General features: G+C 34.6%; 3 protein-coding genes across 4 annotated transcripts in view; 2 read left to right on the top strand and 1 right to left on the bottom strand.

Moving 5' to 3' along the window:
* Nucleotides 1-207: 207 nt before the first annotated feature.
* Nucleotides 208-1,993, top strand: LOC122632710 (uncharacterized protein C12orf31 homolog). Its single transcript, XM_043819856.1, has 4 exons — nucleotides 208-337; nucleotides 539-703; nucleotides 783-1,071; nucleotides 1,884-1,993. Exons 2-3 carry the CDS (start codon nucleotides 550-552, stop codon nucleotides 1,043-1,045), a joined length of 417 nt encoding a protein of 138 aa, XP_043675791.1. The 5' UTR covers nucleotides 208-337; nucleotides 539-549; the 3' UTR covers nucleotides 1,046-1,071; nucleotides 1,884-1,993.
* The window catches only part of LOC122632707, a 19,422-nt gene continuing 4,983 nt past the window's right edge, over nucleotides 1,185-15,623 (bottom strand). Inside the window, exons 3-10 of the mRNA XM_043819849.1 lie at nucleotides 4,381-4,446; nucleotides 4,216-4,301; nucleotides 4,042-4,137; nucleotides 2,277-2,402; nucleotides 2,086-2,193; nucleotides 1,875-1,954; nucleotides 1,639-1,746; nucleotides 1,185-1,556 (exon numbers count right to left, since the gene is read on the bottom strand). Of these exons, the coding sequence (XP_043675784.1) occupies nucleotides 1,389-1,556; nucleotides 1,639-1,746; nucleotides 1,875-1,954; nucleotides 2,086-2,193; nucleotides 2,277-2,402; nucleotides 4,042-4,137; nucleotides 4,216-4,301; nucleotides 4,381-4,446 (838 nt within the window). The 3' untranslated portion in view covers nucleotides 1,185-1,388. The remainder of the gene's footprint in view (nucleotides 1,557-1,638; nucleotides 1,747-1,874; nucleotides 1,955-2,085; nucleotides 2,194-2,276; nucleotides 2,403-4,041; nucleotides 4,138-4,215; nucleotides 4,302-4,380; nucleotides 4,447-15,623) is intronic.
* The window catches only part of LOC122632709, a 27,676-nt gene continuing 14,285 nt past the window's right edge, over nucleotides 2,233-15,623 (top strand). For both annotated transcript variants that reach the window (XM_043819854.1, XM_043819853.1), the window contains exon 1: nucleotides 2,233-2,348. In XM_043819854.1, the coding sequence (XP_043675789.1) occupies nucleotides 2,311-2,348 (38 nt within the window). In that variant the 5' untranslated portion in view covers nucleotides 2,233-2,310. The remainder of the gene's footprint in view (nucleotides 2,349-15,623) is intronic.

Below are 15,623 nucleotides of genomic sequence, written 5' to 3'. Positions count from 1 at the left end.
CTTTGACTAGATTTATAAAAGTCTTCATACTCACTTCGATATAAAACGTAATATTATAAGCTGTAAGAAAATCCATAAATCAGAACTGACTACTCCGCTCTACATTTTTGTACACAAGACGTAGCGATACAAAATTTTATAAGGGTAAAATTCTTACGGTTACGTCACGCCGATTCGTTCATCAAAACCTGTATAGATAGCGCTAGCTCTGCCATATCCTATCATAACCCGTGTGTATAGTAACACGTGCTGAGCGTCGCAAATTTTATTTAAGACAAAAGAGCTATCTAGGATCGATATTAAATACATTACTAATTATATTAATTAAGTGTTATAGGTAAGGAAAAACGCATTGTTTATTATTCGTATTAAAATTTGTATTTATATGGAATATAGTAGAAACTTTTGATCATTTTTGAAAGTGAGGTTATATTGTATACATTATGTTGATACATAACATTGTTTGTAAAGTTAATTAAAAATCTATAAATTGTATTAATATTTTTTATGTATTTCGTTCATTCTAATTTCTATTTAGGAATCAAAATAATGGCAAAATCATTACGTAGTAAATGGAGGAGAAAATGCAGAGCCGTTAAGAGGGAACGTTATGGTGCAAAAGAACTTGATAGATTAAAAAAGACACTTGCTATTGATGAAAATGGCGATGTTGAAATGCCGGATATATCTGAGATTGCTACAGGTTTATATTATACAAGTTTAGAATATATTATCTTATAAACTTTTTAATATAGATTATAACAATATGATATTTTTGATAGTGGTTGATGCTAAGGATATAAAAGAAAGTTCTAAAGCAAAGGAAAATCATAAAGCCGATAATACAGAGAAAATGGAAGTGGATAGTGGTAGGGTATATGATAAGAAAACATTAAAGGACCAATATGGAAATTATCCCGTCTGGATGAATAGGCGAAAGATAATGAAACATAAGAAGGGAAGAGCAAAAGCTGATAAAGGTACCACAAAAACGAACAAAAGATTGACTAGGCGACAAAAAAAAGCGTTGAAACAGAAAAAGTAAAGCTATAGATTGATAATTATTAAATGGTAAATGTTTATTTTGACACATAAAAATATACAAAAATATTAGAATAGATCGGATCAAAACTCTAATATTTACGAAAATATTAATTAATATTAATCAATAAGAGATCCTCACGCTTAGTTTACATTTCTTTTTATTATAAAGCTGCGTACAAAGATTCGTAAAATTATTTAAATTACATGTACACTATATAGTCTAACTATCGTATAAATGCTAATGTGGCAGTGACACCGGTACCTCATATTTTCATCAAGGAGAATTTCATGCAAACGCGATAACAATACGATCGTGATTCGTTTCACATATTACGACAGTGTATCTAAAAGTTTATGGATCCAGAGTTGAGTGGCAAAGAAGATCTACAACGTGTTCTTAGCCTACTTTCTAAATCCGCCACACGATTCGTCAAATGTTGTACCTTCCTTGCCTCTAACTCGTAATGTTTTATTTTACTCCTCATATCATATATTTCTTGTTGCATCAGTTGCTGAAATCATATCACATTTGTTCATTAGAATTCTACCTAGATGTTCCAACGTACGTACAATCTTAATTTCTCTACATATTACCACATTCTCGACCGCTCTTCTCATATCATTTATACTCTCAACAGCCAGAGTGATTTTCGCGCTCATATCCGTCGCTTCTGTATCTCTTTTTTTATTCCTTGCTACTTGCTAAAAACAATAAAATTTTTTTGTAATTATCATTACAAAATTTTAAGAGTACGTCTTTAGAAATGATTAAGAAATTGAAATAGATTGACATAGATGAAAAAAATAACTTCGCTATACAACCAACATACTTTTTCTAGTTTAGTGAGTCTCTTCAAGATGATCTCATAGTCCTGATCGAGGTCAGCATCCCCCACTTCGTTTTCTGCATCTGCAAAAAATTAGAATCATATGTCGGACGACACGTCACTCTATTTGTTGATTCAAAACGACGACAGGAAGGACGTAAACTTGCGCATAGATATTTTTAACTTATCTCTGAGGAGCATTCTATATACGAACCGTGAGAGGAGGTGGTAGTTGGTCTTCTCGTAGTACTCGTCGTCGTCGTCAACGATTCATGGAAGTCGTTCTCTAGATCTCGAGCCTCGAAAGCCGTGTCTTCGGTGTCTGTAAAACATACGTGGCTAGCCTGATAAAAGATCAAGGGAGAGTTCTAGCCTAGAGCGTTCGAGCTGTTTCTGGAAACTCACCATTTCTTCGACAGGATTGTCCATCTTGTTGAAGATGAAAACCGGCCCTGCAGTAACACTCATAAGTACCAGGTAGGTTTCTGCAAAGTTGCCCGCATGGCTTCTCTGTCACGCATTCGTCTATATCTATAAGTATGATATTACATATCCATCAATGTTATTCTCTTCCTTTCTCAAACATCTTAACAAATATTTTCAAATATTTTTTAATTTATTTATTCCTTTTAATAACGTGATATCAATTTTTATTCTCTAAAACAATTTCCTCTAGAAATATTACTTCTAATAATTAAAATAACCACTTTATGTTTTACGAGATTTATATCATATTGCTCTTTAAATCTTTAAGAATTATATCGACCGAATATATTCTTGCTTAAACAACGTATGTTTGTGTGTGTGTATATGTATGTATGTATATGTATGCATGTATATGTATGCAAGGTAACACCTTGAGCTTGATTAGCACGTACGAACGTGCATGTACTACAAACTAAAGGCTACAACGCGAACCCGTTGCAATTAATTTCGAAAAGGCGATTGCACGTCGAGGATTAGGGGACATCCGGTATATCCTCGTCGTTTCTATCTCTAACCACCTTCGTAAATCTTTCTACTGAGTAATTTTAATCGAATGACAAAGTTTTCCGTCGTCCGAACGAATCGCGAATGAACGATCGAAAAAAAGATGATCCTATAACGCAAGACGTCGCCTATCCCCAAGTAATTAGAACGTTCGTGTAACGTATCGATAATCGCTCGTAAATCTATCGAAAACACACGGTCTATTCGAAGGTAGTACACCGTAGTACCTAGTTACACAAACACACACACAGATATATGTATATATGTATATATACATATGTATATAAGTTCACATATAGGGTAGTCCAGACAATTGAAACGAAATTATAATTTTCTAGTTTTAGAAATCTCCCATAGTCTTCAATGAAAATACCAATTTCTATAATTTTATTGATATGATGGAATAAATGAAATTATCGCGAAGATGATGAATAGTTTGTTAATTTTTATAACTAATTATTGAGTTTCATTATTTTTTTTTATTCTTTATTTATTCATTTTATACAGCTCGATAATTAAATCAGAATAAAAGTAGACTTGCTATCATAACATTTAATGTGATCGAATCTTTTTCAATTATCTAAATATTTTGTTAAAGAAATAGATTGAGTTTCATTAGAAAAAGGAAAAGAAAACCAAGGAAAATTAAAAGATATTTCGATATTCTAAAAATTACTAGCAATTAAAAAAATAATTAAATAATACATTACATGAAATATAACTACATTTCAAAGACTTTTTCGTTAAAGTTAATATTTACAAAAATATTAAAATAATTCTATTTATATAGACCACCCCGTAGATAAATAAGTTTCTCATTGACTCTATACACACGGAACGTAATATTATCGAATGGAATATCGCACCGCGTCGATTTAATTACGCCCAACAATTCCTGGCTACACGAACGTAATCGTTGTTTGGTATCGATACACTCCAGATACTTCATGATTTAACGACTCGCATTCGTCAGTCGAGTCATTATCGCGAACTTTGTAAGGCGCTTTTACTACGAGTTACCTTAGAAGGATATCGATACCTTACACTACTTGTGTCGTTAGAGCTAGAGAATTTCTAATCTAACACAAGTATATACCTACCATCTATTTTCTTATTTAACATTTATTTCTACGTGTATTATTGAAATATATATCGAAATTTTATGAAAATATTGGCTCACCCGATTGGCACTGACTACCGGTAAAACCCTTTGGACAGGCACATTTCCCTGGAGAAACACAGGTTCCACCGTTTAAACATGATGTTAAACAGGTTGCTAAAAGACATCGCAAGAAATCATTCAATGATTATTGTTATTATATATATATATATATAAAGTGTAAAAAAATCTTACGTTTATTGCAACCGAAACTAAGACGAGTAAACTGCATCCAACCTGGACAACACGTGAAGCCGGGTGACACTTCGGTATAGACTAACCTAAAGTATACGATGACTTATATCGAGTAATTTGAAATTTTAGAAGATCTCGATAGATCAACAACGTAATAAAGTTTACCTGATCTGTCTACCACGATGATGATGCGGGGAAGAGGAAGTAGTTTGTCGTGCACATACTCGTCTTCTAAAAAACAACAACGATACTTCGGTTGAAAATAGCCCAAGAGCTAGGAGAGAAAGAAGAAAACAAAAAAAAAGTTTCGAAAAAGAGATAAAGAGATATATCTAATCGAAAGAGCAGGAAAGTTTAAACGCGACGAGAGATAGATGCTACGCATGATCTGAAAATAAATCGCGCAGTACGGACACGTAACGAGCTCTCGTTGCTTTAAGAAGACCGCGTCTTTCACGTCGAGGGAACGAATCTGGCTTTGCATTCATTACCACGCCTCGATTCGCATAACGTGGAGCCCTTTGTCGAATATACGATGAAGAAGAAGAATGTGTGAGAGAGAGAGAGAGAGAGAGACAGAGAGTATTAAATTAAATCTCTTTTCATATTCACCATACAACATATGTTTCCTTGATTTTACTACAGAGAGTTTGGCAAGCCGGCGTAATTAAAAATGGCGAATTGCTCGGTAGTCAGCAAAGTAGTTATGGTGACAGTAGTGCTGAGAAGCGATAGATCTGCGTTCCGTACAGTATTCGCATAGTTTCAAGATGAAACGATGTGAAGACGACCGAGAGAGAAATAGAGAATGAATGAAAGTATATTACCGTACGTAAATATCCAGATATTTACAGATATTTAATAGATGTTACCGAAATATACAGTTTAAAAGAATTATTCATTTTATTTATTGGTGAAAAATATGAGAATGATAAAAAATTAACAAATTTAATATACATAATAACTTAGAACGTTTAAAGTAGTTTTCTGAATATTTTTTAGTTTTCTTTTCTTTTTTGAAGCAATCGATTGTAAGTATCAATCGTAAAGAATTTTCCGTTATATCAAAGATTTTTATTTTGTTAGAAAATTTGTGTCATCATTTGTGAAACAAATTATAATTTATACTATTATTTACTATTATCGAAAATTTACACATGGTGCTGCGCGTAATATTCATAAACGTTAATTCTTCTTATATTTTGAGAAAAATATTGAATTTATTCTATTATAATTCATATTCTTCTTAACTATTTTATAAAAATTATTATCAATAATATTTCAAAGTATACGACCTGTCAGCATACTTACGTACAGCAGTGTATATTATAACAGTGATACGCAAACTATTTATATTCGTAATCCTCTTAAAAAGGAATTCTACACGTGCCTTAACATTCTTTTACATTACACTAATAAATATAATAATCGAATAATAGTATTTTTTCTTAATTGTTATTTTGCAAATAAAATAAAATTTTTTCTTTAAAATTCGATTCTTGTTATACGAAAAATGTATGAAAAGGTTTACTATATCTTCTCATAGTTGGCGCATTACTGTACTATAACTTAGATAGAAGAACGTGTTAGCGCAAGTATATTCTACATATATGCATATATACATGAAGATCATATATAATTTGGTACGAAGAGGCGGACTCGGTGGAACCACTTCGTCATCATCAGGGCGCAGAAAATTGCGTTTTGCCGTGTCGCTGTCATGTTTACTGAAACGCGACACGACGTTAACTGTCCCAACAACGTATCCTCGATCCACACGATGCGTGCCCTCCATCGCATATTTTCCGACTCATGATCCTCTTCCTTGCAAGGAGAACAAGGCATCGAGGGAAAAAGGAGGCACGATACGGCCATAGGGAACGCCGGACAAAGAAGCTGGACTCGCCCGATTAAACTCAGCTCGCGGGCACAAGAGTGCAATTAAAACGCCTTCTGCCTTCCCAAAAAAAAGGGAGAGATAAAGAGAGGAAAAAAAGGAAAAAAACACAAAAAGAGACACATTGGAGTAGCATGACCCTTATCTTTTTCCCTCTCTTTTTTTGCCTTTCCTCGTCTCCTTTCTTTTCTAAGGCTTTCTTCTATTGCCAGCCACTACTCTCGATGCCACCGAGTAAAAAGTTTCATAGAAAATAATGCAAAAGAGAAATGAAGAATGTAAGTTCTCTGGCATTTTTGACATACTTTCTTTGGTCGTGTTAATGATAATATTATAGAGAAAATATCGAATGAAAGAAGGAGTTCTCTATATAAAAAATAATAATTAGTAGAAAGTCATGACATCGTTTAATTAATTAACGTTCAATTTGCAATAGATTAATCGTTTCATTTTAATTGAACATTTAATCGAATCAGTCTTTAAAGACATTTTATACGTTAAATTAGTACTTCTTTTTATCGATTATCAACCACGCGTAACTGTATAAAAATTAACGATCTGTGTGATACGAGTATACGCATGATTTTAAATAAAGGGGTAGGATATGTCTAGCAAAGAAATATTTTACTATTTTTCCGAAGTAATGGCCTGTAAAATATTCTTCTTAAAGTTATGAGAAAGTTATGTCGCGCTTAGATTCTCACGACGTGATGCGCTCCAGGACAAAAACAAGGTCTTGGACGAGGTCAAGAAATAACGTATATGTGTAGCCCGAAGAAAAGGACGTAACTTTGGTAAATGCATTATTTTTGAGAAAAAGGATTAAAGGAACTTCGAACATAGAACTTTTCCCTACTCAACCGATATATAGTATACTTATTGATTTTAGTCTTGAACACGCTCGGTGAGTGTACTTTAAGTAAATATTAGAAAGTCTCGTTCTTTAAAAATGAGTCACTTCCAAGTAATGGAGGATATACAGGGTGAGCTATTTAACATGTAAACTTTGAATGTTTCTGCACATTATATGCTTTCTATGACAAATTGTTTTATACAGTTACATGTTTATCGCTTGCGCTTAAAAATACTGTTAACGACGTTAAACACTATTAACAGGTTTGACGATATATTTCAGTATAATAATAAATTTGATATATAAAGCAAGTTTTTAAAGAAAAACTCAGAATATCCCGTTAACTATTAAATTGAAAATAACAATTTTGACTTTCGAATTTCTATTATAAAAATAAATAGTACGTAATCTGTATAATCTCTCGGTCGAAACTTTTGTACAGAACAATTTTTCATATAACGCACGGTTTAAAATTTATTCGAAATAATGACGTGCTTTACATCATTCATATGTATATATTCTTTGTTTCTCAAACAGTTCGTCTGTTTACTTTTACTGTTTAATTTTGTAGTAATCAGTACGTTGTCCCCCAAATTTTAGATACATTAAAATTATTCTTTTTTATTCGTTTTTCTTTAAATATTATTTCTAAAATTGATGAAATCTTAACTTGATCAATGAAAACACAGGTATCGTTCACCGTCTTATATAAAGATCGTTTACGAGTAACGTTCGCTATGAGAAATAGTTGATTCGCTGTTAAACCGGTTTACGTGTCCAACAAAAATCTGTTTGATCGTCGATCTACGCTTTTGGAAATCGACGAAGAGTCGATCTGTCGTTTGGATCGTTCCCAAAGAAAATCAGTGGGTGCACTTAAATATCACGAAACTCGATCTATCCCGCATTGGATTGTACGAAAGTTCAATCAACGAAAACAATCGTTTAAGGTAAATAATTCAAAATGAAAAAGAAAAGGAACGTTTGCCGGTCGTATCAGCTTTGTTCTTGGGTGACAAGGGTACACTTTCACGTGTATTTGAAAAATAAAAGGAATGAAAAAAATATTGTTAAACGGATATTGGAGACACTTTGGATACGGTTCGGAGGACAATCGCGTGGGAATACTGGTTCAAGAACAACTCTCCGCGATACGGTACATCGCTCGTCAATGATAACAGCATGTAAAAGCATATAGGGTGATCTAAAAATATTATCGAAGAATTTAGAGAGAGATAATATTATCAAAAGTAGAAAAAAGTGTCCTCTTGACATACGTCTGGAAATGAACGAAGATATATGGACAATTTATTTTATTTGCGAGTATCAGTTATAATATACGAATAATACTTAATGATACATCATAACAATACAACTTCAAAACAACTTAACCTTTGACATTTGCTTATTTTATTAATATTCTTGCGTGCATCTGACGTATCATAGTTGTATCATAATTCGTATGAAGTATCATGTAACGTATATAATTGTTATCCAGAAATAAAATAAATTATCTATATCTGATTTTGAGAACACCACTTATCTCCATACTTTTAAAAGATATTTTTAAATCACCTTATATATACTTGCATGCACGTCCGATTCGTGAACCTTCCGATAATCTTAAAATAAAATAAATTATCTTCGGTAATAGTAGAGTATTTCTCCGGCTATTATTTAAAGCAAATTACATGTATAATCTCAGAGTACTTATTTCTTTTTTCTTTTCTTTTTTTTTCTTCTTTTTTTAAAACACTACGAAAGAGTACTCGTAATATGTAAAATATCCTTGACTTTGCAGCTTGTTTTCGTGTAAACCTTTCGACAAAATTTTACAAGGGGTTCCCTCGAGTATCCTTTTTATTATTCAGCATCCTTCTACTTAAAAAATGCATGAAAGCAACGAAAGAATTCTTTCTTCTCCGTTCCGAGTGATTTAAACGCATTGTTAGATAGACCAGTAAGGACATGCTTAATAATTCATATTCCGTTGTCGTAAAAATTGGTCGATAAAAATGTCGATAAAAGATGGTCAATAAAAGATCGTCTCTATGGCGATAACTAATACACGTACTATGTTTTTTAATATTATCTTAGAAGATATCCATGGCGTGCGAGACCGAGGGCGTCGAAAGACTAAACGGGAAAAAAGGGAGGGAGAGAGAGAAAGAGAGAGAGAAAGAGAAAGATAAGGCAGATAGAAGACATCGGTAATAAAATTAGCAACGTCGTACGATAGGAAAGAAGAGGGAGAGAGAGTGGGACAGGATCGTCCCTTGCGTGATCCGGCTTGGAGCCTTCTCCAGGGTGATAAATTTCCGATGAGTTATCGCGTTGGCTGCTCGCGTGTCTACGGCTCTCTTAAGCACTTCCGAAATCTCAACGGCTATCTCTGAGAAAGATTTCACCTCGAGTATCTTTAACGCATAACGATATACCGGCTTCTTTGAGAAAACGTACACACATTCATTATACATTATTTCGCGATGGGATAAAAGAGACAAAAAAAGTTATAAAATCCTTGATTTTATCTCTCTATCTTCCTTTCTATCTTTCTTTCTCTCTCTGTATTTTTCTCTCTCTCTCTTTCTTTTTCGAAAGAACTTTCTTTTGTTCGAACAGGTCGACGATCGCAAATATGAGAAATTTAGCGGACGTCCGTGCACTGGCACAAGCAATAAACACAAACTCTTTATTATCCGATCTCGTGAACCTTAACGTCGAAAGATATTTTCTTTTTCCGGTATACGAGTTTATCATGGATAAAAATGTACATTCATCGCTTTCCAAGTTCGGAGACAGAGTCTCATAAATCAAAGATTTAATGAGAGTTAAGTGTAACGAACGTCCCATCGAATTAACCGAAGCTCGTAAAGACCGATATTAAATCTTGACACCGCTTCGTCTCTGTTACTACCATTCTATAGACAACATTCATTTTGTCCTTTATCGTAATCGTTCCATGCTAGTGGTTAACGCGAATTTTTTGATTAACAGTCCCTTGTTAATTTTTAACAATGAAAAACTCTCGACCTGTTGTAATCGAAACGTTTGACATTTGATGCTTTTCGAGAACTCGTAATTTTTCTCGTTAGAAAAAAAAAGAAAAATAAAAAGAAAAATGCCAATAACTTCGAAAACGAAGCGAGGCTGAGGCAATAAAAGCTTCACAAAAAGTATGGAATCTCAATGACTCCAATCGTGCTCTCGAACTCATATTAAAAAAGAAAGAAGGGGCGGGGAAAGAGCGAGGGCAGAAGAGAGAGAAGAAGCCGTGAATTGAAGTGGCACTCGTGACTCAACGAACAATTCCCTTCGTAAAATCTACCAACTGGAATAGTATTGGTCGCATTGGTTGTTAGTCGAAGGCGAAAGGATCGATCGAGAGCAGCCTCGAGATTCGTGACACCTCATTTTTCTTCGGACATCCTTCTCCTTTGCAAAGACCACTTTCGCGTCGTCCAAAGTGAAAAAGAGTAGTGGATGACTTACGATCGTCCATTTAGGTAATTTACGAACACACTCGTATCAAAGTTGATTCGATCGTTTCTACTTCCATAATACATGAAACGAGTAATTCGTAGAAAATTTTATTTGAAGAATGACAGGTATATAATGAACTTTCTGTCAGGTTTCTTTTATCCTAGGAGAAAAGAATATTTTTACATTTGGATTCACGGAATCGCTTAAATCTTATTTCCCGTATAACGAGAAATCCTTCGTGGAAGTTCGAACGATTCGGTCTTCGTCCTTGAGCCTTTATTCTGTTGAACGTTTCGGTATAATAATTCTACGAGGCAGTTTCACACAACCGAGCGACCCCTGTCTGGCCTCTCACTGTCTCGTCGAGGGTACTACGCGAACGAATAAAAGCGCGTGCAAAGTGGAAAGATAAAGGAGCGCGAGTCAGACATGACAGGATTTGATGGGAGAACGTGTTCGCTCTGGCACTTGCAAATTCATCGCGATTTAACGGCATCGATTAAAATCGCGAACAAAGCGAGAAGCACCACGGATGTTCCTTTGAAACGAAACTTGAGAGGAAGCGTAACCGATTAGCACGATGACGAAATTCTGAATTTGTTGTTCTGAGTCACGAAGTAAACCGCGAATAATGTGAAACAATAAGTCCAATTAAAAATGAGCCGTTTTTATTGGCCCGTCTTTTATTTCGCTTCGTCGGTTAAATACGTAATGTTACGAGGTATAATACCAATTAAGGTTTGGAACACCGTCGAAAAATATTAATTTGGATACTGTGGTTCACGACATTTCCCACTCGCGACTTATTTCGATCAATTCTAGCATTATAATTCTGGCATTTTATTTATCTGTCGTATTTAATTAATAAAATGCATATCCTGTTCCCCACGGGTCATCATTACTTCTTGAATTTATATTACACATAATTATATATGTGTACGCATTATCATGATTAAATTAATATTCATATAAACTGATTGAATTAAATTATTACTTTCGACAATTAATTTTTTTTAATCGTCGTTCTTAATCAATTTGGTACTCCAGTGCTACTATCGAAACGAGAATGTATGTAATAATAATATCGAACTAATAATTTTTTTGATTTGTGAAGAAAAGCTATCTTTCATGATTGGAATGAACATAAAAATAACCCGTACGATAGAAAGTCGAATATTTTTATCTCTGAATATTTATGCGTCAACGGTTTATCATACGGTCTAACAATAAAGAGTGACTTTCCTTAGTGACAAATGGCATCGATTCATATTGCAGATATCTCTCGATATATTTTCTCCTTCGAATAATCTTCTTTCAACACCTTCAACTCATCTTTTTATTCGTCGAAGAAAAAGAGTCTTTTTATCGAGGGAGTTAAGCCTTAAGAATATATAGCCTACCGATCGTTAACGGTTGCTATATCGACGAATCGTTACTTTCCCCTACGAGGGTAACGGACTATGGCTAAACAATCCGACGCCATAGTAACTCTGGTGTATACGTTAGCGAGTGAACGCGAGAACGTCGAAGCTAAACTTGCACCAAAACGACCGACCATTCGAGAACGTGATTCACCTTCGCTAATTTCAGAAATGTGATATTTGAAATTGTTTATAAGATCTTCGTTTCAACGCATCTGCCATCATTATGGCATTCTCGTAATACAATTTCAAGGATCGCGTTACCAAACACAATTCTTGCTTGTTTTTTTTTTCTTCACACTGATATTCTCGTAATAAACTTTTTAAACATTTTCTTTTTTCTTTTTCTTTTGTTTAATACCAGAAAAATACTTGATAATATTACTATTACGAGCTGATAAATAAATGAATTACTGAGAATTGCAAAAAATACGAAGAGCGTGAGTTCTGAACGGGTAGATCTGTTAAGAACTTCCAAATTACAAAATTACTTGATGAAAGGTTAAGAATTGCATCGGAAGTGAAGTAATTACATGGCTACGCGGTGCCGATAAGACATGCATCGTCTCACATTACCCCTCCTACTTCTACTTCTTCGTTTTTCTTCTTCTTTCGTGTCCGTTACTACTACAGTAGTCTGTGAGTCACTTACAGAACCGGACAAGACTCTATGTAATATTGATTGTATATTATATGTTCGGATATCTTTTATGATTAATTAAATTGCACCTTACAACATTACAGATTTCATTACCAAGAATTATAGTTTCCTTGATCGTCTGATATTCAGACTGCTGAGATAAAAAATTTCAAACATTTTACAAACGCTTAAAAATGTTCAAATATTATCATTTGTATATAAACACATGGATATATCAAAATCCTGGAAAAGAATGAAGCTTTTCATAGAAGATGAATTCAAATATCACAATCTCGTTCTTTTTTATCTTAACAAAACGATACTCGAAATGTACAGCAAAATGTTTGCAAGCATCATATTTTGTAAAATAGGAAGAAAGAGGAGGAGAAGATTTGCATTAGTTAATAGTTCCTCGATGCGAGGGAAAGATTTTATAGACGTCAAGCAGCTCGTCGGCATACTTAAGTGGCGCTATTGTTCCAGGTCAATCAGGAACAACGAAACCAGTTCCATAGGCGGGTTCAGGATACTTTCAGGAGAACGTACTCGAGAGAAGACAAAGAATCTCGAGCTTTTTCTTGCATCATAGTTAGTTCGTGTGTGGGAGCCTACAAGAATTTCTCACGCGTATGCTATCGCAAAAATACATCCTCTCGCATCCTAGCAAAACACTTCTCTCTCTTTCTCTTGTTAATACGCGTTTCACCAGCCGCGAACACCCTCCAGCGATCTCTCTGCGCCTATTAATACTTGTACTCGGCTGAACGATCATATGCAAGACCCTTTCCTAGACATAAACGAACGAAGTGAAATCGATCTTTCGAAACTTCACTAAATTCTCTCTCTTAGAGAGTTATTCGTCCTTCGAATGATTTTCAGTGATTCGCTTGGTTCGAAAAGGACACTGAAAAAAAGAGGAAAAAGAAGAAGAAGAAGAAAAAGAAGATATAAAGGTAGAAACGAGAAGGCACGAATTCCTCGCGAAGAAGGAACGATGTAGTTTTTTACTCGAGCGTCCATTTACGGCGAATATGAGCAGCCATCCGGTTCGACCACCCGAGGGCCATCGCTCGAGGGCCTGGCGGTTCACGAGGGCCAGCAGTACCTTGACCGCCTCCGTGCAATCGCGTGAGGAGGACGCTTGCAACTCTCGCGATTTTTTAACCTCTGACCTCTCTATCACTCTCTCTCTCTCTCTCTCTCTCTCTCTCTCTCTTTCTCTCTCTCTTTTAACGCATGACCAAAAAGGAGATCGATCGAGTATCGATTTACACGGACGAGATATATCTGAAAAACCATCGCGATGTTGTAGTACGAATTACAGCTCTCTATTTTAATACTTGTTCAGAAAATTGTACCTTTCAATATGAAACTTTTTAATTTTTAATATACGTCGCTTCCCATCGCGATAATCAGAGAATTATGTTCTCGAAGAGAAAATCTAAATTCTAATCTATACTTACACTTATCTCAACCAACAAAGTGTTAAAGCAGCTTACGATTTTTCCAGCTAATCTGTAGACAAATATTTTATATTCTTATTTTCTATGTGTTTTTTTAGGGTGAGTATACGATATTTTAAAGAAGCAGAATATATATATATATATATACTTACATATATAAAAAGATTCGTACATACGTTGCATATAAGCAATATTTATAGACAGTGTAGATATTTAAATAAGTCTAGACCACAGCAGGCTGACTCAGTCATTATGAAATTTAGAAACGATCACGACGCGTGCGCTCTTTAAATCGGTACAATTTTACATTTTATGAGCCTGTCGTGCCCGTCACCGTACGCACCTGCGTACGTTCACGAACCAGTTCTCGTTCCCTTCGGAACAGGTTCGAAGTGTTTCTACAATGACACGTGACGAATTCATGAAACACGCATCGGCTAAATACTCCGGATACGGCTACTGGGTTGAACGTCCGTCACTGTTATGTTTATCCTACGAGACGATCAGCCCTCTAAGTGGATGAAGGAAAAAGAAAAAGAGAGGAAAAGATTCGTGGCAAAAGATGCGCTCTATTTGTGGCCATGGTATCTCATTCCACCTTGTCTCTCTTCTTTCTCCTCTTCGTAACGCCCAGCCACGTTCCAAGCTCGACATCACCAAAGTCGCCCAAAGGCGTTCGAGTCTCGCATGGAACGAATCCCATTAAGTGAAACTCGCAGTTCATGAGTTAGACCTCTTCAAAGCTTTATTCAATTATTCTCGCTTTTCGCATCCTCCTCTCCGCAACATTTTAATTCGAATAACTGAGTCCAGAATGTTATCCGGGTTCAAAACCGGCATTACGTATTTCGAAATCGATTTATCGAAAATAGTTACTCGGATGATAAATTCTAGGAATGGATAATATAGATACGAGTGAGTTCGTTCCAGGAATGGATAATATAGATACGAGTGCGTTCGTTGCACAAATAGATAATATAGATGTATGTTGATTTGTTTCAGTGAATGATATAGATATGAATAAATTTGTTTAGAGGATTTATATATGTATATCGATTTTGAAAAAATCTCTAAGAACCCAGTAATTAAATTTTATTAGCAGAGTATTCGAGTTTAATGAACCAAGGATACAAAACCTAGTTCTGAATCTGGATAACATTGTGGCTTCGAGTTTCCGAGTATTCGATTACTACTGGCTTCCATTAAACTGCTTCGAGTTGCTTTTATGGCTATAATCAACTTTATTCGATTGATTTCATTTTCTTTTATACGATCACTAAATAGATAACCGCTTTATGTATTTATATCCAAGTTTATTTAAAACAAAAGCATTTAGTCTTATTAGTTAATAATAATTATTAATAATTTCGACATGATTACCTTTGATCAGATTTGTTTTCCAAGTTCAACATTATTTTCAGAATTATTCTCGTACGTAATATTCCTAAATCGATAAATTTGAAGAAATTTTTACCAGAGAGACTCAGCGTGTAACGTTTCCTTTGTGCTTTTTATACAAATTTTCTAGGCTATTTCAAGCGAAACGAGACACATTATCTTCGAACGTTATTCTATAAATACAAACGTCGAAATGTTTCTAACTCGAATTCACGAATACAAAAGCTTGACTCTCGTTAATGAAGATATTCGT

Source organism: Vespula pensylvanica, chromosome 10 (genome assembly GCF_014466175.1).
Source record: "Vespula pensylvanica isolate Volc-1 chromosome 10, ASM1446617v1, whole genome shotgun sequence".
Taxonomy (NCBI): domain Eukaryota; kingdom Metazoa; phylum Arthropoda; class Insecta; order Hymenoptera; family Vespidae; genus Vespula; species Vespula pensylvanica.
The sequence above is the reverse complement of the archived record's forward strand: the minus strand, read 5'-3'. Positions and strand labels throughout refer to the sequence as shown.